Source organism: Gadus morhua, chromosome 15 (assembly GCF_902167405.1).
Source record: "Gadus morhua chromosome 15, gadMor3.0, whole genome shotgun sequence".
Taxonomy (NCBI): Eukaryota; Metazoa; Chordata; class Actinopteri; order Gadiformes; family Gadidae; genus Gadus; species Gadus morhua.
Genome location: NC_044062.1, coordinates 8,792,364 through 8,815,979, shown reverse-complemented (window position 1 = coordinate 8,815,979; position 23,616 = coordinate 8,792,364). Strand labels below are relative to the sequence as shown.

Genomic DNA, 23,616 nt, shown 5'->3' with positions numbered 1-23,616 from the left:
GTAATAAATAAGTGATGATGTTGAATTATCATATACGGTCTGCTTTTGTAGGGGTGAACTTCTACTGATTACATTATTACCGGATCTATAAAACAATGTAATAAAGATTCGATAAGTGTAGCGGGTCCATGTTGTCCACTCAAATGATTATGTGCTGCTGGTCTGTATCTTACGGGTGGACTCCGTTTCTCTCTGAAGATGTCTCTCTTGGTGTCCATGCAGTCGGTCGTTAGGCCGGTTCCAGCAGCAGCTACTTCCTGGTGAGGCCTTCTCCTGACTGGCTGCCAAACTCATTTACATAACACATATCTTCTCTCATTAGGAACGGTTTTGTTGGCATCAAGAAGTGCCCAAAACACACCCTCTTGTGATGTCAGTCTCCTAACTCCTACAAGACGTTTTGTAGGTGTTTAGAGACGGTGACATCACAAGAGGAGTGTTTTTTTTTAACATATTTATACTCAAGTTTTGTTTTGTCTGTATTAAGAAAAAGCCTGAGGTCCACTAGACAGTCCTGCAGGCTGTTAAACGAGCTATGTAGGTTCTGAATAGATTGGTGCACCGAATCCGAAATGCAATACTGCACTGTGTCACCAGCGTACAGATGGGCGGAACAGTTTTGTAGCGATGAAACAATGTTATTGACATAAATTGTGAATAGAACCATTTTTAACTGTTAAAAGCTCCAATAGCGTGGTAGTGAAGAAAGGTGAATGTCATGCTCATGGTACTGCCCTGACTAGTGTTCAGTGAAAGCCAACCTAAAGGTTATACAGCTGTCCGTCCATTCTTTCAGAGAATAGTGGATATTACAGCCACATCATACTGTAGTCAACATTGACCACAGGTTACTGCAAGCAGGGCCGTCACTAGGGGGGTGCGAGGCCCTTTACAGACACGTTGCTAGGAGTTGATAACATAGGCCAACCTCCTCCAATTTCCGAGGACAAGGCTCCGAACTATGGGCGACCGCGCCTTCTGCTCAGCTGCACCCAGTCTGTGGAATGCTCTCCCTGACCATCTAAGGGCCCCACAGACTGTGGATTCTTTTAAAAAAGGCCTGAAAACCCATCGTTGTGAAAAGCCTTTGGCTAAACTGCTTTTTTAAAAGTTATATTTTTCTCTGTTTTTCTTTTTATGCTAGTTTTAAAGTATTTTATGTTGTTTTTATCCTTTTACATGTGCATTGTAGCACTTTGAGGTCATTGAGTTGATGTAAAGTGCGTTATAAAGTAAATGTATTGGAATTTCTTTTTAAATCGGTATCTTAAACATGCAATTTTAACGTAGTTTGAGAAGGACAGATCAATGTTCTTATATCTGATTCACGTGAACAAAGTGCAGGGCTTCAGTGGAGGGTTGACGCATGTGAACGCAGTATATGCTCTTCCATTACTGAATAGGATTTAAATACCTGAAAACGGCACGCACCTTCTTTATGCACCAAAAAAACCTGCAACATTCTCGTTTCTTGTTGTCACATTACAATGTCTGTGTAATAAAATGAAATACAGCTTACTTTATTCTCCAAACATTTTGGATAAAGAACAGTCCTAGTATAGACATGAATCTGCAGCACTCTATTGACCAGACGCAAGGCCAAATCAATCAATTCGAATGCAGGAATTAGGTTTAAGAATGTAATCGATAATTAATGTTAATAAGAAACGCTGTAGCTTTGTTTTCATGTCATGAGATTAATGTCGAGAGAGTAACTCTCGTGAGTTTTATCCGTCTTCTCTTCCTACTTTGACCCTTTCTCCTCAATAAAACGCCATCATTGGATGAACACGTCAAACACACTCCAGAGCAGGGTTCACGCTGTGGGTTCACTGGCTCTGCCGCATTACGTATCGATGCGTAGAGAGCTATCGGGTGGTTGTATCGGAGAGGTTTTAGTCGTACCGAAGCACATTATGGGGCCCGGGTCCGAGAACTGGTCCGCCCAACCCGCGGGGCAAGTTCTACAAACAGCGCCAGTCACCAGGGAGTCACTATTGTGTTGATGTTGTTTTTGAATCCGTAACTTATATTGATGTGGATTTGATTTTATTGTTCATGGATGTTAAAATGCATAATTCTTCTTCTTCTCAATAAAGGTGAACTGTACAACTTTGTTACTCAGGTTTGCTTTAAAGGTGTATTATACCACCAGGTGTGAGTGCGATTAGCCGTTACAAGCCATTTTGAAAATCGACCTTGTTTGACATCACAAGTGGGCGTGTCCACCTAGATGTATGACGGAGAGATGAGCCAAGTTTGCATCAGTCCTCTGGGTTGGCTGTTAGACTGATCTATCTCTCATACATCTATATGGATACGCCCACTTGTGGTGTCAGAAGAGGCAGATTTTCAAAATGGCTTGTAACGGCTAATCACACTCACACCTGGTGATATAATATGGGACCTTGAAACCAGTAGCCCTCCGTATGGCCCAGTACCCTGGTGGTATAATATGGGACCTTTAAACCAGTATTCCTTTGTAAGGCGCAGTACCCTGGTGGTATAATATGGGACCTTTAAACCAGTATTCCTTCGTATGGTGCAGTACCCTGGTGGTAGCGCTCGGCAGGGCCGTGCAGAGACCTTTTGAGTGGCAGGGGCTCTGATTCAAAAAAGGGCACATGGAACAAGATTTGTTAACAATAAGTTTCATCTTTATTTTTAATAATGAATTACCGTTGTTCAAACAAAATGTATTGTGTAATCATTTATACAATCTTACATAGTAGTATCCATACTACATCCCGACAGACAATGGGAAATTTTACATAACACTTAATCCACAATTTTAACTACATTTACAACTAAAAATGAAGCATGGGGTTTACCTAAGACTCTATTCACATGAATATAAAATGCAACCGTTGCAGCCAAAATGTAATTTACATACAGTATTAATACTTTAGAAAGGGCTATATCAAAAAATATATAGAAAACATAATACTAAATCCACAAAACTGTACACCTTAGAATAAAATATGTAGCCTTACATCAGACTACATTCACACAAATATTATCAATCCAAAATGCAACAATCTGACATACTATGTGATGGAAATAAAAAATGTGTGCTAGCAATTACAGCAATCAGAATGAGAAAATGTCCTTTATTTGTAATGATTTTTGGTGAATATGTTAAACTATTTATTGCCTACTGATTCGCTATAATGCAAAATATCAGCAAATAATCACCTGTAGTAAATGACAGCTGTTATCTACAGCCCACCATTAGCAACTACTACACCAATCAGAATGAGAAAATGTATTTTTATTGAATTTTGGTGAATATTTTAAAAGCATTAATTGCATCCTCTTTCACTATAATGCGAGATATCAGCAAAGTGTTACCTGTAGTAAGTAGCAGCTCACCATTGGCAAGTACTACAGCAATCAGAATAAGAAAATGTATTTGTATTTATTTGTAGTGATTTCTTTCCAGAAACAAATCCATGGTAAAGTCTAACGCACCAGTCTGGGGGGTGTAACTTGTAGACGGTCCCTAAAACAGATAGCAGCCGGAACACAGATTAAATAGCTGTTCTCGCACAGATATCGATGGCAAAAACTAATGTCATTGTGATTTTTGTCGATAAGGTGTCCAAAGCTGTCCTCAACATACTACACCCGTAACATAGTGAAATTGTGTAGATGAATCTGACTGCGGGGTAAGACAAAACCGAATATCCGGCGAAAATCAAACTTGCTGCTAACTTTTACCCGCTACAAAATGAGATAAATGTTTGTTTATTTTTCCACATCAGCTAAATGGTTTTGGAAACAGTCTGCAGTGATCTTACCCTGCTTTTTACCGTCTCTTAAAACAACAACAATACGATGCGCATCTTGCAGGCAGGCAAATGTGAAAGGTCACGTTGATAGCCTATGACGTCACCTACCGGCAGCGCAGGTAGACGAGGTTTCCAACTTTACTTCTATATTATTACTTTTAGAATTCTTTTATTCTCGAATAATTGATTCACACGTTAAATTTTTTAAAAGTTCATGTGTAATTTTACGAATAATTTATATTTTAAATGGCCACTCAAAAGGGCACTTTGGACATTCAGAGGCAAAGGGGCAGGTGCTGAGGCACCCATAGCCCCCCCCACGTGCCTGTGACCCCATGAGGGATGGGGACAGAAGGGTTCGAGGACCAGGAGGAGGACCAGACCAGGAGGAGGACCAGACCAGGAGGAAGACTAGACCAGGAGGAGGACCAGACCAGGAGGAGGACCAGGAGGAGGACCAGACCAGGAGGACGAGGAAAGGGTGGATCCTGTGTGTGTGTGTGTGTGTGTGTGTGTGTGTGTGTGTGTGTGTGTGTGTGTGTGTGTGTGTGTGTGTGTGTGTGTGTGTGTGTGTGTGTGTGTATGTGTGTGTGTGTCTCACTACAACAGACTCAGAGAGAATGAGGTACCAGAAGTCGAAAACCCAAACCCAGGGAGGAGGTCCTCCTGGGTGAAGGTGGACTGGAAGGTGTGGATGTGTGTCAGTGTGTCTGAGGACCCTCCTCCACCTGGGGACACTCTGTAAAAGGACAGAGTGCCAGCAGGCCGGTCCAGGTACACTCCTACTCTGTTAGAGCCAGCGGGGAGGAGACGTTTGTCTGTTTTTATATTGTTGTGCCAGGCAAAGTAATGATCATCATAACAATGAAGACACCAGGACTTGTTGTTCCCTCCAATCAGGCTTTCATTAACCTTTCCTCTCCTTGTGATTCCTCTGTATGTCACTCCAGTATAAACACCTCCTTCCCTCTTTACCTCCCAGTAACAGCGACCAGTCAGACCCTCTTTACAAAACACCTGGAGCCAGCGGCCAGATCTCTCTGGGTGTCTAGGATACGACCGCCGCTCTTTAACCTCTGTCACCTTTCTGTTGTCCTCAGACAGAGAGAGTCGTCTGTGGGCTGTGTTTGGGTCCAATGTGAGTTCACAGGCATCTGAGGGGAGAACAAGACACCATTACCATCGTTCAGTGATGAACGCTCTTTTACAGATATCCTCCACTAATGCTCGGTGAATGAAATAAGCCGAGAGAGACTTAGAAGACGTGCGGTCGGTTCAGAGAGTAACTGGCACACACATACACACACACAAGGCACTGCGCACACACACACACACACACACACACACACACACACACACACACACACACACACACACACACACACACACACACACACACACACACACAGTCCCCCAGTTGCTGTTAAGAACTCATTCCCATGTGGGATCTTTCTTGGTTATACTTTCATTCGGACACTTGTGTAGCGTTGATGGTTGGTGATGCATTTTCACTTTATTTAGTTGAAGGGGTAGTTTGGAATTTTGGACATAGGGCCTGATTCCCAAGTTAGCCTTGGTCTTCTTTATCATTGGAGACAGTATTCAACACATTTCATTCAGTCCTTCTAGTTGCAGAGTTCGCTCGTGCTAGGCTAGCAACGGGCAATACTAGCCTGCTAATAAAACAGTCTTACCCACTTCACAGTACACCCGAGGTAAATCAATTAATTAAAAAAGCCATAATTGAATAAATTCATTATTTTCAACAACACCCTTTGTCTAGAGCCTACATGTTATTTGGTACCATCGCCGTTCATCTGATGGTGCCGTAACAAGGGGAATAAAATATAAATTAATAAATGAATCACTGAAGAATAATGTAAAGTGTAAAAGGCAGTTTTGTTTACTATAAAGCCAACAATATCTTGAAGAGGCCTACACCTAATATATGAAATGTCTCTGTGTGATGGCTGGTTTAAGCAGCCTGACCTGGCCACTCTGGACTCTGGGGCTGTGTGAGGCTGCACACCTGTTGTATATTGAGTAATCAGTGTGCACACGATAAAACAGCCATCAACGCACATACTCAGGGAAAGATCTCCTGCATGGCAACATGGAGCACCAGGCCAGTGGGGTATTCCACGAACGGAGGTTTAACAAACACAGAGACAATGCTGAACTCTAGGTTGATTGACCCTGTGCCAACTAAACCAGAGCTGTCGGTTCCACCGCACAGGTTATGCATTAGTTCAATAAACACGGGGTTGGTTAACACAGGATTGTGCGTGTCCACGGCAAACCTATAGAGACGTGATGTATGGAACCTCGAAACCCTGATCGAAATGGCGAAACGGGCCACTCATTTCAATGAAATGGAACTCCAGGTTCTCCTGGAGAGCTATGACGAGGTGAGGGACATTATCACAAGGAAAGGGAACACTAAAGCATCTGCAACCCGGAGAACCAAAGCCCGGCAGCGGATCGCTGACCGCATAAATGCGTTAGTTACACGTCAAAAGCATGATCCTTAATATTTGAGCCATGAATCTATTAATATCCCAGTTAAGCATTCTTAACGTTCCTACCACACAACCCTTATCTTCTAAAAAATATGTACTCCGATGGCTCCCAAGCGGTCAGCGAATTAAGTAAAAATGAAGTATAAAAACATACAAACTTGTATTTTCCCACCATCGTATTGGTATATTTTGTCAGTCCAGCATTTAAATTGTCATACCATATTTGTCACTCCTGCATTTAAATAAGCTAAAAAGGCAGACAGTCGGCAGACTGGATCCTGCTCTCAAATTGTCTTGACCCCGGTGGAGGAGCTGGCAATAGACATAAATTCAGGGCTCCCTGGCATAGAGGGGGTACCTGGAGGTACCTCCTCAGAGAGTTAGGGGCCATGTGAGGGTACCCCACTGGTTGAATGTAGGTTTGTCTGTTTTTCGTGCGTGTGTGAGTGTGCGTGTATTTATGCAGTGTGTATTTCCGCACGCACAAAATTTCAACTATGCACCAATCAGCGTGGGCACCGCCCACATTTCCCACGGTATCGTGTCTATATAAGGCGGTGTATACCGTCGCTCATCCTCCACGCTATTCTTTCGGCATTTGGAGGGTACAGCAGGTGGGAGACTAGACGGTTACGCCTACAATCATGGAACTAGAGTTATAATAACATAACTATCGTTCTATTTCATGTAGGCTACGCCGTCTAGGCTTCGCCTTATGGGCTAAGGTGAATGTACTCCTGCTGGACCCCAGTCAAAACGACTTAAGTCACCAGAGCACATTAAGACTCAAAAAGCCAAGGATGTTAAACACAACAGCTTAATAAAAAACAAATTCCTCCTAGATCAAGCAAGGCAATGATCAAGAGAGAAAAAAGTGAGTCTGTAAAGACTCCGGCTCTAATCCGTGCTTCATGGAACCCATGAAAAGGAAAGGAAAATCCAGAGCAATACGGTTTCCATTAGGTCCGCTACCACCGGGGGCGGAGCTACGGAATCCGGCTCTCCAATAAGGGGTCTCTCTCGGCCGTTTCTTATTTGAAAGAAGCGGCGGGAGTGCCATTAATGCAAACAAAAGCACCTGACAATTGGCGGGCCAATAGAAAAAAACCCTAGCCTGTTTTTCATTTGAAAAACGGTGGGAGAGTAAGTCCAACTCGCCAGCCGGCGAGAGGAAATCCAACCACACCACTTTAAAGAACATGTCTATATTCTTATGCCGTAAAAGGGGTCCCGGATTCAAGCACAGAGTTGCCGTGTGAACCCCTGGACATGTCTAATATGTAAAAACGGACAAAGGGGCCGGGGGAAGACCAAGACGCAGCCGCGCAGTTGTCTTCCACCGAAACGCCCCTTGAGTAGAGCCGTTGAAGCGGCCACGCTCCGTGTGAAGTGAGCTTTAACGCCCAACGGTGGCGCCAAGCCCTACCGAGAGTAGGCTAGGCAAACACCCTCACATATCCAGCGAGAAAACCGCTGCTTAGAGAGAGCGCGGCCCCTGCTAGCATCGCTATAACACACAAACAACTGTTGTGTGGAGCGGAATGCGGCCGAGCGATTCACGTACATAGCCAATGCCTGCACCGGGCACAGGAGATGCAATGTTCTTCGGGAGGAACGCAGGATTAGGTCTGAGCAACGCGAAGGAGCTGTCCTCGTTTAGCAACAAGCAACTCGGGCTGACAAACAGAGCGGTTAGCTCACCGGCCCGCTTGGCAGAAACCAAGGCCAACAAGAGCGCCGTCTTAAAGGATAGGGCATCCAAAGGGGCCTGAGAAAGAGGCTCGAAAGGATCCCTGGACAATCCGCGCCACACGATGGGGAGATCCCAGCGTGGTGTAAGCACACGTGAAACAGGCCTAACCCATCTAGCCCCACGGAAGAATCTCTTGACCAGTGGATGGCTGAAGATCAGTCCACCATCACAGCCTGCATGGCCAGCCGAAACGGCTGCCGCATAGACCTTGATAGTGGAGAAGGCCAAACCTTTCTCCAATAAGTTTTGCAGCAACGAAAGCACGCTTCCCACCTCGCATTGAGATGGAACAGCGTGGTTCCTGTCACACCAATTAGAGAAGGCACACCACTTCGCCGCATAGAGGGAAGAAGTAGAAGGCGCACGAGCACTCTGAATAGTGTTGATAACCGTCTCAGGCAAACCTTTGCCCTGCAGGATCAACCTCTCAGGAGCCAAACCAACAGCCGTCCCGAGACATCGGGCGGGTGGTGCACCGTCCCGTGGGCCTGTGAAAGCGCATCCGGCCTGAACAGTACCGGCCACGGCGCCGACCGCGAGAGCGCAGCCAGCTCTGGAAACCACAGAGCTGAGCGGTACTCCGGGGCCACTATTATCAGGGACAATCTCTCCTGTCTGACCCATTCCAGAAAGAGGAAGGATCAACTGGAGCGGGAGAAACGCATACAAGAGAGCCCGCGGCCAAGGTGTGTGTGCCAACGCATCTACCCCAACGGGGGAAGATCCCGAGGGCTGAGGGAGAACCACCACCTGCAGTGCGTGTTCTCCCTGGACGCGAAGAGGTCCACCTGCGCCGTCCCGAACCTCTGCCAGACCAGTCTAACAATGTCGGGATGTAACCGCCACTCGTCTCGGCGGGGACCGCCGCGAGACATGAGGTCCGCCCCAAAGTTCTGGGCGCCCACGATATGCAGGGCTCTCAGACTGAGGAGATACTGATGAGCCCAAAGCCAGAGCTCGACCGCCTTTCGGTGGAGAGCAGGGGAGCGGACTCCCCCCTGTCTGTTGATGTACGCCGCCGCCGACACACTGTCTGTCCTGATCAGAACGTGGCGGCCGCGCACCAGGTGAAAGAAATGCAACAGCACTTTCCTCACAGCGTCGAGCTCCAACACATTTATGTGTGCTGCAGGGGGCGTGCGCCACTCGCCTCCGACCGAGTGAGAGAGGCACGTTCCTCCCCAACCCGTCAACGAGGTGTCTGTGGAGACTACTACGTAGGACGCCACCCTGCCCAGGGGAACACCCTTGAGAAGGGCGGGGGGGTTTTCCCAATATTCCAGGTCTGGCGACACCGAACGGGGAACGAGGAGCACCCTGAGCTTGTGTCGCCTGGGGTCCAACCGGCGGCGAGCAAACCACCGCTGGAGTCTGCGCATAAAAAGCAGACCCAGGGGGACCACGGGGTGGGCAGCTGCCATCAGCCCTAACAGCGTATGGTGGACAGTGCGGTCACGTTTCTGCGAACGCGAAAACGGGAGAGCGCCGACAGGATGGTGTCTCGCAGAGGAGGCGAAAGCATCGCAGTCATGGTGGCTGAGTCTAGGCAAAGCCCCAAGTAGACTGTCTGCCGGCTGGGGAGTGGGGAGCTCTTTTCCCAGTTGATGGCAAAACCCAGGAAGGAGAGATGGTTTATCACCGTCATGGTGTCCCTTCTCGCGGTCTCCTCTGAGTTGCTCAGAATAAGTAGGTCGTCTAGGTAGAAGAGAATCCTCTCTCCCTGACGCCTGAGCGGTTCCAACGCCGTCTCCACACACTTTGAGAAGGTGCGCGGAGCCAGGGAGTAGCCGAACGGCAGACACTGGATAATGCATAATACAGACCATGGCAATGTATATTATGGGGGGGACACATGCATATTACGAACAAAGTAAATAACGATAATGTATACAATACTGGTAAGAAACTATGTTTGTTAATGCATTGCCATTAATAGACCCACAGTCACGGCGACAGGATGGCATATCATATATGTGTTAAATTCTCTTTGCCATAATTTACATGACGACTCAGTGTTTCTGAAGCTGTAGAAGAAACACCGTTCCATGACATTCATGTCAAAATATCAACTCGTCAAGTTCAAATCCACTGGCTCTTAAAGGGGTCGGGGGATGGAACTCTCATTGGTTTGTTGCAGGTTACACCCAAAACACACCTACGGGTTTCAGACCTACCCATTTTAGATTTGCATCGGGCGCAAGATTCATTTATCCGCCAGTATAATAGCAACAGCGCCAGAGATCCTCCCACAAAGCTACTTGCGTTTTGCGCTTCTCACTTGCGTTTCAGACCGTTAAAATAGGGTTGATTGATATTCATTAATCATCGCACAACTAGTTGTGTGTGGAAAGACATTGCCCTACTCAACTGATCTATTTGTTATTGTTTGTATAAATAGATATTATACATATTATAAATCAACAGGTTGATGAAGATGATCTTCATTCCCAAGATTTGACCGAACCAACATCACCTCCTGCTGTGTGGATGGACTTTCCTTCTCAATAGTTAGTACTTGTTGTGATGAATCAAACTAAACAGACACTTACATCTCTGTGGAGATGGTTTCATCCTCCACTCTCCACCATGCTCCACACTGGGGAGACAAAGAGAGAGCAGCATGTTGTCTTTAAACAGGGAAACATTATTGACATGTTAACAAAGATAGAGCAGCATGTTGTCTTTAAACAGGGAAACATTATTGACATGTTAACAAAGAGAGAGCAGCATGTTGTCTTTAAACAGAGAAACATTATTCACATGTCAACAAATAGAGAGCATGTTGTCTTAAAACAGGGAAACATTATTCACATGTTAACAAAGAGAGAGCAGCATGTTGTTTATAAATGAGAGCACATTATCTAGTAATATAATGGTAACATGGTCCACTGATACTTGTAGGAGACATTGTCCCTAAGAGGTGAGCTGTCCTCTCCATACCTGAGAGTGTCCAGTCTCCAGCGTGGATCCCCCAGTCCAGCAGAGAGCAGCGCAGCTCCTGAGGCTCCTGGGTGATTGTAGCTCAGGTCCAGCTCTTTCAGATGGGAGGGGTTGGAGCTTAGAGCTGAGGCCAGAGAAGCACAGCCTTTCTGTGTGACCAGGCAGCCAGACAACCTACACACACACACACACACACACACACACACACACACACACACACACACACACACACACACACACACACACACACACACACACACACACACACACACGTTGAAACATTGTGTAAAACCGGGGTCAACTAGTCTTGTCATCAGGGAAATATACATTTACAGTGTAAATGTATGGCCGGGAGTCAACAGCTATTTAGGTTATGGTCAGGACGTCCCAAAAAACAATCCAACTTTACCGTAAACAATCATTTACACACTGAATAACTGAATATTACGTAAAATAGTATCATGTCAACAAACATGTCGACACGAAATCGGTCAAATGTCTTCTGATATGGAACCTTGTGGTTTAATTGTTTGCACATTGAGTAAAACTGACCTGAGAGTTTCCAGTTTACAGTGTGGATTCCCCAGTCCAGCAGAGAGCAGCTTCACTCCTGAATCCTGCAGATCATTGTCACTCAGGTCCAGCTCACTCAGACTAGAGGAGTTGGAGCTGAGGACTGAGGCCAAAGCTTCACAGCATCTCTCTGACAGATGACAGCCAGTCAGCCTTCACACAAACAGACAGGAAAATGTTAGACAGTTTTAATTTATGCATTAACAATGTAACTGTCTCTAAATACTCAGCAACATTATACTTGTATAATATACAAAACGCATGTTTTGTATATTATAATAACTTTTATATTGTAATATTATGTATATTATGTTGTGCATTGTAATACATGTTATTTGTGAACCTACAAAGATGTTTTGGAGGCTTTGACCACTGGCAGCAGCCTCAGAAGACCCTCCTCTGAAGCAGAGTATTTCTTCAGGTCAAACACTTCCAGCTCCTCTTCTGATGTCAGTAAGATGAAGACCAGAGCTGACCACTGAGCAGGAGAGAGAGACTCTACAGAGAGTCTTCCTGATGTCAGGTACTGTTGGATCTCCTCCACTAAAGAATGGTTGTTCAGCTCATTCAGACAGTGGAACAGATTGATACTTCTCTCTGGAGAGAGATCTCCACTTATCTTCTCCTTGATGTAAGACACTGATTTCTTATTGGTCTGTGAGCTACATCCTGTCTGTCCAAGCAGACCTCGTAGGAGACTCTGATTGGTCTTCAGAGATAGGCCCAGGAGGAAGCGGAGGAACAAGTCCAGGTGTCCGTTCTCACTCTGTAAGGCCTTATCCACAGCACTCTGGTAGAAGAGATCAGATTTCTTTCTTATAAGAGTAGACCACCTGAATGGTTGTTCTTCTGAGATCAGATTGACACCACTGTCGATGAAGGTCTTAAAGACATAAAGGGCAGCTAGAAACTCCTGGATGCTCAGATGGACAAAGCAGAACACCTTTTTCAGGTACAGCCCACACTCCGCTTTAAAGATCTGGGTGAACACTCCTGTGTACTCTGAGGCTGCTCTGATATCGATGTCACACTCTGCCAGGTCGGCCTCGTAGAAGATCAGGTTGCCTTTCTCCAGCTGGTTAAAAGCCAGTTTTCCCAGAGAAACAATGATCTCCCTACTTTCTGAACTCCAGTGTGGATCTGTTTCAGCTCTCCCATGATACTTCCTGTCCCCCTGTATGGACTGAACCCTCAGGAAGTGGCTGTACATCTGAGTCATGGTCTTGGGCATCTCTTCTTTACCCTTTGATGTTTTGAAGAAGTCCTCCAGAACTGTAGCAGTGATCCAACAGAAGACTGGGATGTGACACATGATGTGGAGGCTTCGTGACGTCTTTATGTGGGAGATTATTTTGCTGGCCATCTTCTCGTCTCTGAATCTCTTCCTGAAGTACTCCTCCTTCTGTGGGTCGGTGAACCCTCTCACCTCCGTCTCCAAGTCAACACACTCAGCTGGGATCTGATTGGCTGCCGCAGGGCGTGTGGTTATCCAGATGCGAGCGGAGGGAAGCAGATCGCCCTTGATGAGGTTTGTCAGCAGCACGTCCACCGAGGTGGACTCTGTGACATCAGTACAGATCGGGTTCTTCTGGAAGTCCAGAGGAAGTTGACACTCATCCAGACCATCCAAGATGAACACAACTTGGAACCGGTCGTATCTGCAGATTCCTGCTTCTTTGGTCTCAATAAAGAAGTGATGAAGAAGATCCACCAAGCTAAACCTTTTATCCTTCAGTAAATTCAGCTCTCTGAAAGTGAAAGGAAATGTGAAGTGTATGTTGTGGTTGGTTTTGCCTTCAGCCCAGTCCAGAGTAAACATGTGTGTTAAGATGGTTTTACCAATGCCGGCCACTCCAATTGTCATTATTGTCCTGATTGTTTTGTTTTTTTCAGGTAAGGGTATAAAGATGTCTCCACATTTAATTGGTGTTTCCACCTTTGCTGATTTCCTGGAAGCTGTTTCAATCAGTCTGACCTCATGTTCCTTGTTGACCTCTCCACTGCCTCTCTCTGTGATGTAGAGCTCTGTGTAGATCTCATGCAGAGGTCTAGACTCTCCTGCTTTAGCAATTCCCTCAAACACACACTGGGTCTTCTTCTTCAGATGAGACTTGATTTTATGTTGACACTCAGAAGCAACACTTTCTACATTAGAAAACAATAGAAGAATTGATGCATCAAATTAGTTCTGCTGTTTTTTTACTCCTGCTGCCCTGTTTAAAAAGAAAGCTCATACATCTAAATCTGTTTTCAGAATAAGACTAGCTTACTGCTCCACAATGTGTCGGCCAGCTCCTCCAGCTTCAACTGCTTCATGCAGTGCAGTGTGATGTCTAGCACTCCTTCACTGGCGTGCCTCCTCTGCTCCTTTTCCTCACCATCCACCTCCTCCTCCTCCCTCTGGCCCTCTGGGCATTGTGGGTCATCTGGGAAGAGAACCCTCCAGAGCTTCTCCACCTCCTTGTCTAGAAAAGCGTGTGCATTCTTCTTGATCCTCTGGAACAGAACAAACATTTATGAGAACTTTACTATGAAGTAACTGAGGACATCAGAACCGTCTGTCCTGGATTCACGTCCTGCTGGTCTGAAGAGGGAAGCCTGGAGACTGTGAGCTCCAGGAGAGATGTGGTGGTTCACATTCACAACTGAAAGTCTTGTACATTTACAAACCTTAAATTGTGTGTGGTGCTGCTGTACAGATGGACCACTGGGAACATTCGACCTCCGTACAGATGGACCACTGGGAACATTCGACCTCTGTTGTCTGCGGCCAAAAAAACAGACACACAACGAGAATTAACATCACTATAAACCCTGCTCTGATTATTGGATGTGGGATGGACGACACTGAATCAACAGAGATTGAAGGTCCACAACTATTTTGTTTCTCATGACTTAAAATATATATGATCATAAGAGTCATAAATAAACAATTAGTCGGTTTTCAACGTCAGTTTGAAACTCCTACCTATCCTTTCTGGAGGGGCGTAAATCTTTTAGTTCAGGAGGTATACCCATAGAGTGGTCACTCTTCATGGAGACACTGCTTGGTGCAGGGGCGTCTGCTGTCCCCTGCTGGAATCTTCTCGACAAACAACAACAACCATCTGTGATTCAGGACTCTTGGATTATTGGCTGATGTATTTGATAATTTGACAGACCCTGACCTTCGATCATTAGAAATATATCCATCTTTAAATCGAACAGGTTGTGTCATAGAATGGTCACTCTTCAAGGAGACACAGCTTGGTCCAGGGGGCTCTGCTGTCTGCTGCTGGACTCGTCTGATTCAAATGTTGTAATATTTTTCAACAGTCATAAATAATCTCAGTACTTGAGTGTGATTGACATCTGCAACCAAAATGAACTCTCAAAGACACACATGCCTCATATGATCACACATACCCAATGACATAACATAATAGTTAATACATAAAACATAAAAGATATTACGACATTTGATCTTGCAACAACACCTGAAATACGAAGAATTAGGACGCAGAGAAAGAAAGAAAGTCTGGTGGCCTTAGTGAGTTATTACATTATTTGAATACAATATGAGTGCTATATAGCATATAGACATTTAAAGCTAAACACTGGATGTAATGGATTCATGAGATGTCTTATTCAATTATTTATGCAGACTGATTCGCAATGGTCACTTTCAACCTCATCACCATATAATGTACATAAACTGCACCGTATTTATGCACTGAGCCTTTATTTTTACTTCAGCCTCTATTTTCAAATGTATTCATTTAAACTGTCCTAACTATTTACAGGTAGTACTCATCCCGCAAAATTCAAATTCAAATTATTGTCTGACTGAGACATAATAATCATCTCCCTTTTCATGTCCTGAAGATTTCACTCGATTATGAATAAAAGCTTTTAATGATGAGGCTCCTGGAGACTGGAACAACCTACCAACTCCTTTATAACATTTGAATATAATAGGAGTTCAACTTAAAAATGATCTTATCACTCACCTCACAACAGCCTGCTCCTAACTCCTGCTCTTAACTGTCTAACTATTGTTGTTATAACACAGGTGTGTACATGTTTTCTTCCTTTCATAATTAGTCTTCCTTTCATAACTTTGGGGCTCTCCCAGAAGATGTGACCTAGTGTACCAACGTCCTGGTGCAGTAGCTCAGGAAGTAGAGAGACCCTGGCTCCTCCTAGCTGAGTGTCGAGGTGTCCCTGGACTAGACGGCCCACCCTAACACCCTCACGACGAGCTGGTTGTCGCCTTTCATGTCGTTGATGTTTGAATGAATTTATGACGGGTCAATGTTGGCAATAATTGTAAAGCACTTTGAGTGGCCACTTGTTAGCAAAGCGCTATATTAAGGCATTTCATTTACCATATACCATCTGCTAGCACCTCCAACAATCAAAGGGTCTAACATCCTGCTCCATCTAACTTGGACCGGTCCATTACACATGATTTAGGGTTTTAAACGGAATCATCCTGATCAGACTTCTCTTCACATGTTATTCCCATTACTGAGAATTCTTAGCCACTCAGCAGTGGCATATCGTGACACCATTATTAGTCTGAGATCTGAGATGGACAACAGTCACAGAGAGTGAGAGATCCTCTTCTTACCTTTTAGCTTCAATACAGCGGGGAACATTCTGACGCAGAGGGATTTTAGAGATAGGACCCCGCTCCTCTCTCTCCTCATCCATAGTAGACTGGAGACCTGGACACAAACACAACTACTGTACGTAACGTTTATCTGGTCGTTCAGCCTTCAGTTATTCCCTGCTTTTATAAAACCAGCTTATTGCCGGTCATTACTGTTCATTGCTGCTCTCAGTCTCAACGAGGGGAAAGATGCAGTGACGCTGCCCAGTGTTTACTACAAACCACTGATAACTTTGTCACTCACACAGGATGTCTCTCAGGGCTTCAAATGCGTTGTGAGGTTTTTGTGTCCTGTGGAACCAGTCTGACTGACGACGTTAAACTGACTTCCACATGACGTTTAGATCACAACCACGTCCCCAGATCTGGCCCTCTTCCTCACTCAAAATGAGAATAATGAGAATAATAATACAATTAAAAGATCATTATAATAGTAATAATAATAACAACGATACTAATACTAATAATATAATATTTGTAAAATACTTATACATTTTATTATTACAATCATACAAGTCGTAATAGTATTAATTATATTAAACATAATAATATTCAAATCCGAGTTTGATAAATAGTTAGAATTAAGATGAATACTATTTTCGTGCAAGCTAATGTCAACATACAAACCAATTAATTAACAATGTGAGAAGTGTCAAGTAGACCAACATTTACAAAGCAGAAACATTGCATTACATTACGTTTTTATAAATATCACCCAACCTATTAATTATGATATGATATGAGTGTGTTGACTACAGTACCTTGCCTTCTCCCTGCTGCGATAAAGAGCTCAGCACCAAACCGTCCAACACAACAACAAGGAAAGGGTGATGTTGTGATCCAACCAGTTGGTCCAGTTCCCCTCCCAGTTTAAACTCAGACTAACATCGTATAGGCCGCTGTTCCATGACTTCACTCAGCGATGAAGAATAACCACTTTATTAAAATATGAACAATGGATATAGCTGTGATGTCTAGAAGCACAGAGAAATACAGTCAATGATGCATTGCTTCACATTTCCTCCTCAGCTACAGAAAATAAATACAAGGATTCCATTAACACTTTATCATACATTAATGAACCTTTCATTAACATTAGCGATTGCAGTTAGAAGCATTAACTAACAATTACCTTATATTTAACTAAGGGTCTAGTAACCATTCATTAACATTAGTTAATGCCGTAATAAGCATTAACTAATAATTAACTGGCATTGAACTAATGGTATAGTGTGGTGGCATTAATAATAACAACTTATCTAATTCACTTCAACTAGCTATAAGCAAAGAGGAATCGGAGAGTCCAGGTCAAGTATAGATGGAGAGTTTATTGCCATCCGCAAACGAGAGACAACAAAGCCGAATGGTATTCGCGAATACACACTACAGAATGAATCCCGTACAGCTCCTTATATCCCCAATCCTTACGAAATACAAAGTTGGACTTTCATCAAATATTGATGTGCATAGAATTTCCCATCAGGGTCATACTGTGTGGATGTCAGCATACTCTCATGTCTTCTGAATCCCAATGTGACCTTAGAACATATATTATCCTTATACAAACAGAGATGATGCACACGTGTGAATGTAAGCATTGTCTTCAGAGAGTACATCAAATGGGAATGGACTGGACTCACTCACTGGTGTCACATGGCCCATCAGGTGGGAAAAGGTGATCAGCTCTTTTCCACTATTAAAGTATCTATATGATATTTAGGCCTAATAATAATCATAGTTTAACATAAAATGTAAGGTTAATTTCTACCACAATAGTTGCTATTAATTATCATTAGTAAATTCAGTAATAACCAGTATTATACACTATTAGCATGATAATCTAATGACACATGGCTCACATGTGTATTTACTTCACAAGGACACTATTAGTATCATGAACACCATTATTAAATAACCTACTATTCATTACTACTGTTATTATTATTATTATTATTATTATTATTATTATTATTATAACTTTATTCAAGACACAGGAAGGTCCCCATAGACAGCACACTACATATATATACACATATACTTACACATATATATATACGCATATAAATACACACACACACACACACACACACACACACACACACACACACACACACACACACACACACACACACACACACACACACACACACACGCATATATAAAACAATATAAAACAAACTGTTAATGCTTATGACTGCATTAACTAATGTTGACTAATGGTTAATTAATGCACCCTTATTGTAAAGTGTTCCCATGATTTCCATGAAGAGAGAAATGTAGATAATGTAGAGAATATAAACACATTACCTAGAGAAGGCCTCTCCTGTGTTTCAGGTGATCAGTACAATCTCAGAAAGATCAAATCTTCACCGCACGTTTTCTTCCTCTTACCAAACCTGTGGCGGCCGCGCCTCCATTCATAACCTCACTCTATTAAAGCTCAAACACAGCAAGACATAAGCTGATCATTTTAATGTGAAGAAGGTTAAAACAGTACAGATTTATTCCGATTTTCATCTCAGCTTCTTCACTGTTCTGCTCAATATTAAGATTGAACACCCCCTTTTGGTCGGGCCCGCTCAGGATTCTGAGAGTCAACCGAGTTCAGTGAGGCTGACAGTACGACTCTACAACAAAAATGGCTGCGCCCGTAAAGAGATATTTTCTTTGTATATGTGCCACGTTGGTAATTTTAATGTTGATTTTAAATGTACTTACACACTTGATCACACAATTTATGCATTGCACAGTATTTTTGTGCATGCAATACAATGTAAAGTTGTGTTGTTTGTTTTCAAGCTGGTTTGCTAAAGAGGCTAATGTAGCTAACAATAACAATGACTAGCCAATGACATGACACCGCTATAAGTGCTACAAGCCAGACAATTGCGTCAAGAGAGCAACTTGTGTGGGTGATGTACGAGGCATCTGGAGGCATCACACCATGGCCCAATCCCAAAGTGAGCCCTGAGGACTAAGGACTAAGGACTCACAGACTGATCTCAGGTGCTAATTAAGTAAAGTGAGTGAGTGTATGAGGTCACATGGGCTCAGATAGGTATATATGGGATTGGGATAGCACTTCACGAGAGCACATGTTACCTTGACAACGTTTAATGACAAAGGTGTTGCTGAAACTTGCTGGTTTGGGAATTTTCATTTTGGGTTTGTTTTAGTTTTTCTGTAAATGCAATGCCTCTCCTGGAACCGTCACCTTATCGTGTTGGAGAGGTTTGCGTGCTGTGAACCTGAGGGCTGTGTTGTCTGGAGCCTTGTGCTCCTGGTAGGGTCTCTCATGGCAGAGTGGTCTCAGGTGAGGGGCCAGACTAAGAACGGCTCAAAAACTCCAATGAATAACGAAAGAAGAGGAGATGTGACCCGGCCCGGAGGAAGCCCGGGGCCCCCGTCTGGAGCCAGGCCCAGACGGAGGGCTCGATGGCGAGCGCCTGGTGGCCGGGTTTGCCACGGAGCCCGGTCGGGCACAGCCCGTACAAACTACGTGTCACCCCCCCCTCTCTTCATCCCATGGGCCCACCACCTGTGGGAAGACCTGTTGGGGTCGGGTCCGCAGCCACATGGGTGGCAGCGAAGGTCAGGGGTCTCGACGGACCAGACCCGGGAGGCAGAAGCTGGCTCTGGGGACGTGGAACGTCACCTCGCTTGGGGGAAAGGAACCGGAGCTTGTGAGGAAGGTGGAGCGCTATCAGTTAGATCTGGTGGGGCTTACCTCCACGCACAGTCTCAGCTCTGGTACCGTACTCCTGGATAGGGGTTGGACTCTATTCTTCTGCGGAGTTGCCGAGGGCATGAGGCGCCGGGCGGGTGTGGGGATACTCATAAATCCCCGGCTGAGCGCCGCGGTGTTGGAGTTTACCCCGGTAGACGAGAGGGTCGCCTCCCTGCGCCTAAGGGTTGTAGGGGGGAAAACTCTGACTGTTGTTTGTGCGTATGCACCAAACAGCAGTTCAGAGTACTCGGCCTTCTTGGAGACCCTGAATGGAGTCCTGTATGGGGCTCCAGTAGGGGACTCCGTAGTTCTGCTGGGAGACTTCAACGCCCACGTGGGCAACGATGGAGACACCTGGAGAGGCGTGGTGGGGAGGAACGGTCTCCCTGATCTAAACCCGAGCGGTCGTTTGTTATTGGACTTCTGTGCTAGTCATGGATTATCCATAACGAACACCATGTTCGAAGATAAGGGTGCTCATAAGTGTACCTGGTACCAGAGTACCCTAGGCCGAAGATCGATGATCGATTTCGTGATCGTGTCATCTGATCTGAGGCCGCATGTTTTGGACACGGGTTAAGAGAGGGGCGGAACTGTCAACCGAGTTTATACTGTATGTACGCATATTTAATGAGATATTGCCTAATTTCCATATTATATTTTATTTTTTAGACAAAGTGTAATACAAAAAGTATTTCTGTTAGTATGAAGTTTAATCTGGTAGAAATGTATGAAGATATCTATAAAGGAAAAAAAAGTCCCATCCCTTGTGTGATACTAGTGTCACATATTGTGGTCAATTTCAGGACTTTCGCCCCGGATAGAGATTTTTTCACACATCCCACGTTGTTCACTGGGGTCATATTAGTCTATAACAGTTGAGATAATCTTCACTAAATTAAGTGCATACAAATCGTATCCAGGACCTCTAGGATTTATATGTAGGCTACGCATATTAAAGGAGATATTGCCTCATTTGCATATTTTTTTACATTTTTTAGACAAAGTGTAAAAAAATAAAGTATTTCTCTTAATATGAAGATTCATCTGGTAAAAAAGTATGAGAATATCTATAAAGGAAAAAAAATGTCACATTCCCCACGTAGTAAGATACTAGTGTCACCTGTTGTGGTCATTTTCAGGACTTTCGTCCCGGATAGAGATTTTGTCACACATCCCACGTTGTTCACTGGGGTCATATTAATCTATAACAGTTGAGATATTCTCCGCTAAATGAAGCGCATACAAAACTTTCTCAGCACCTAGACTATTGGAAGGAGGACTGATTACTTCCACATTAGTTTTTAGTCTTGTTGTAAATACTGGACATTTGGTGATATTTCAAACAAACAATTTCGATGACATCACCACGGCTTAGACTGTCGAACTCTGATGCACTTTTATTTTCCTGTGGATGTTTAGGGATCGTCTAAAAAGTACATGCAGCACTATGAAACACTGCAATCTCATTTTAATGACAGGACGAAAAATGTTTAGAACTATTATAATTGTGATCAGTATTACAGAAGCAAATTTCACATCGACACAATCAACAATGAGCGTCTATATTTTATTAGTAAACAACACACTAGCACTTATTGAATATATGTAGGGGAGAGCCGGGTCGATTGAAACACTTTTCAGTTAAAAAGATGACGTTACGTATACAAATAATTTCAACATGTGATTAACAACTCACGTGTGTGTTCCCTTAGTTACAAGTGTCATTTAATACATATGTTGGATGATCGAGCTGTTTTTTAACTTTGAACGTAAGTCGACATTTGTTTCAAACGCCCCGCCTGGTCGGGACGTTTGAAACACACATGCGGGACGAATGAAACAGCATATTTTAAAAATAAACTATTGACCGTACTCTTGTTTTTATGCAACATACCGGACAACATACTAGTGTACTCGTCATTGCTAAAATTTCACATATTTCCGCAACATATAAATAGGTCAACATATATTTTTGGCCCGTGCGTAATTGTGTGTAATTGTCAAGATGCACATTTCGATTAAAACTCACCTTTCTTCTTTTGGACGACAACATTTGTATTCAATTTACTTATTTCCCTGCCCTAAGTCATGTTTAGGGATACACAGTTGAACATCCTTTTATTTATTTTAAACAAAAACTACCAGGTCAACCGGATAACATGACACCTGTTGCGTTTAAAACAAGTGTTTCAATCGTCCCCACAGCGACTACTGACACTTTACCTCTAAACTTCAAAACTCTGACATTGCACACTTTAGCACAGGTTTAAGTACTAATTCATCTGTTGTATTACAGTTAAATGCAGACCGTTTTACCTGCCAAGGGAGTTCACAGTGGTGTTCCTAACTGCTGTTTACATACCACCGCAAGCTAACACTAAGCTAGTACTGGCTAGTCTGCATGACGCTATCCATCGGCTGAAAAACAACCACCCAGACGGTGTGTTTATAATAGCAGGAGACTTCAACCATGCCAAGCTGAAGACTGTAATGCCAACATTTCACAAGTTTATTGATTTTCCGACCAGAGGTAATAATATCTTGGACCAGGTCTACTGCAACGATGCTAAAGGCTACAAAGCGTCCCTCTCCCCCCATTTGGGCCGATCCGATCACATCAGTCTGCACTTAACACCTGCAAACAAACCCCTCATTGCGAGGACCAAACCAACAGTTTGCACCATCATGGTCTGACCAGACGGAGCCATGGACAGGCTACAGAACTGCTTTGGCTATAACGATTGGGACATCTTTAAACAGGCTGCCATTGACAACAACCACCTCAACACCTACACGTCATCAGTATTGGACTACATCCACCTCTGTATGAACAGTGTCACCACAAAGAAGACAATACTGACACTCCCCAACCATAAGCCATGGATGAATGGCGCTGTAACTGGTCTGCTGAAGGCCCGGGATGCAGCTCAGACTCTCGACGCGTGTGGAAGGGCTTCAGAACCGTCACCGGCTACAACAGCAGCAGCTCCTCACACGCACAAAGTCCATCCCTCCCTGATGACCTGATCTGCTTTTTTGCCCGGTTTGACCGCACTGACAACAGTGACAACAGGCGGGCACAGCCGGGACCCTCACCACCGGTTCTGACTCTGAGCCCCAACAACGTGAGACGACCCTGCAGCACATCAACCCCAACAAAGCCACCGGACCTGACGGAGTACCAGGGCGGGTTCTGAAGCACTGCGCAGGGGAGGTGACTGCAGTGCTCACGGACCTGTTTAACACCTCCCCGCTGCAGGCCTCCGCCCCCACATGTCTCAAGACAGCCACAATCATCCCTGTCCCAAAACAATCAGCCATCAGGTCCCTCAATGACTATCGGCCAGTGGAGCTGACGCCGGTGGTGACGAAATGCTTTGAAGGTCTGGTACTGGGACACTTGAAGAACAGCATTCCCCCCTCCTGAGACAACCACCAATTTGCCTATAGGGCAAACAGGTTGACGGAGGACGCAGTGTCACTAGCCCTCCACTCCACCCTGACACACCTTAACCAGCGTGACAGTTATGTGCGGATGCTATTCATAGACTATAGCTCCGCCTTCAATACCATCCCTCCCCATAAACTTGCCACCAAGCTGGACCACCTGGGCCTCAACACACACCTGAGCAGCTGGGTCCTGGACTTCCTCACCA

At 44.4% G+C, this 23,616-nt stretch overlaps 2 protein-coding genes across 3 annotated transcripts in view; one reads left to right on the top strand and one right to left on the bottom strand.

The window, feature by feature from the left end:
- Window positions 1-23,616, top strand: part of LOC115559454 (neoverrucotoxin subunit beta) — a 544,561-nt gene that overhangs the window by 492,281 nt on the left and 28,664 nt on the right. The gene's annotated exons all lie outside the window — the stretch shown is intronic.
- On the bottom strand, window positions 4,355-14,090 carry LOC115560347 (NLR family CARD domain-containing protein 3-like). Its single transcript, XM_030379747.1, has 6 exons — window positions 13,847-14,090; window positions 11,924-13,721; window positions 11,556-11,729; window positions 11,004-11,177; window positions 10,613-10,659; window positions 4,355-4,945 (listed from the first exon to the last, which is right to left on the bottom strand). Exons 1-6 carry the CDS (start codon window positions 14,088-14,090, stop codon window positions 4,392-4,394), a joined length of 2,991 nt encoding a protein of 996 aa, XP_030235607.1. The 3' UTR covers window positions 4,355-4,391.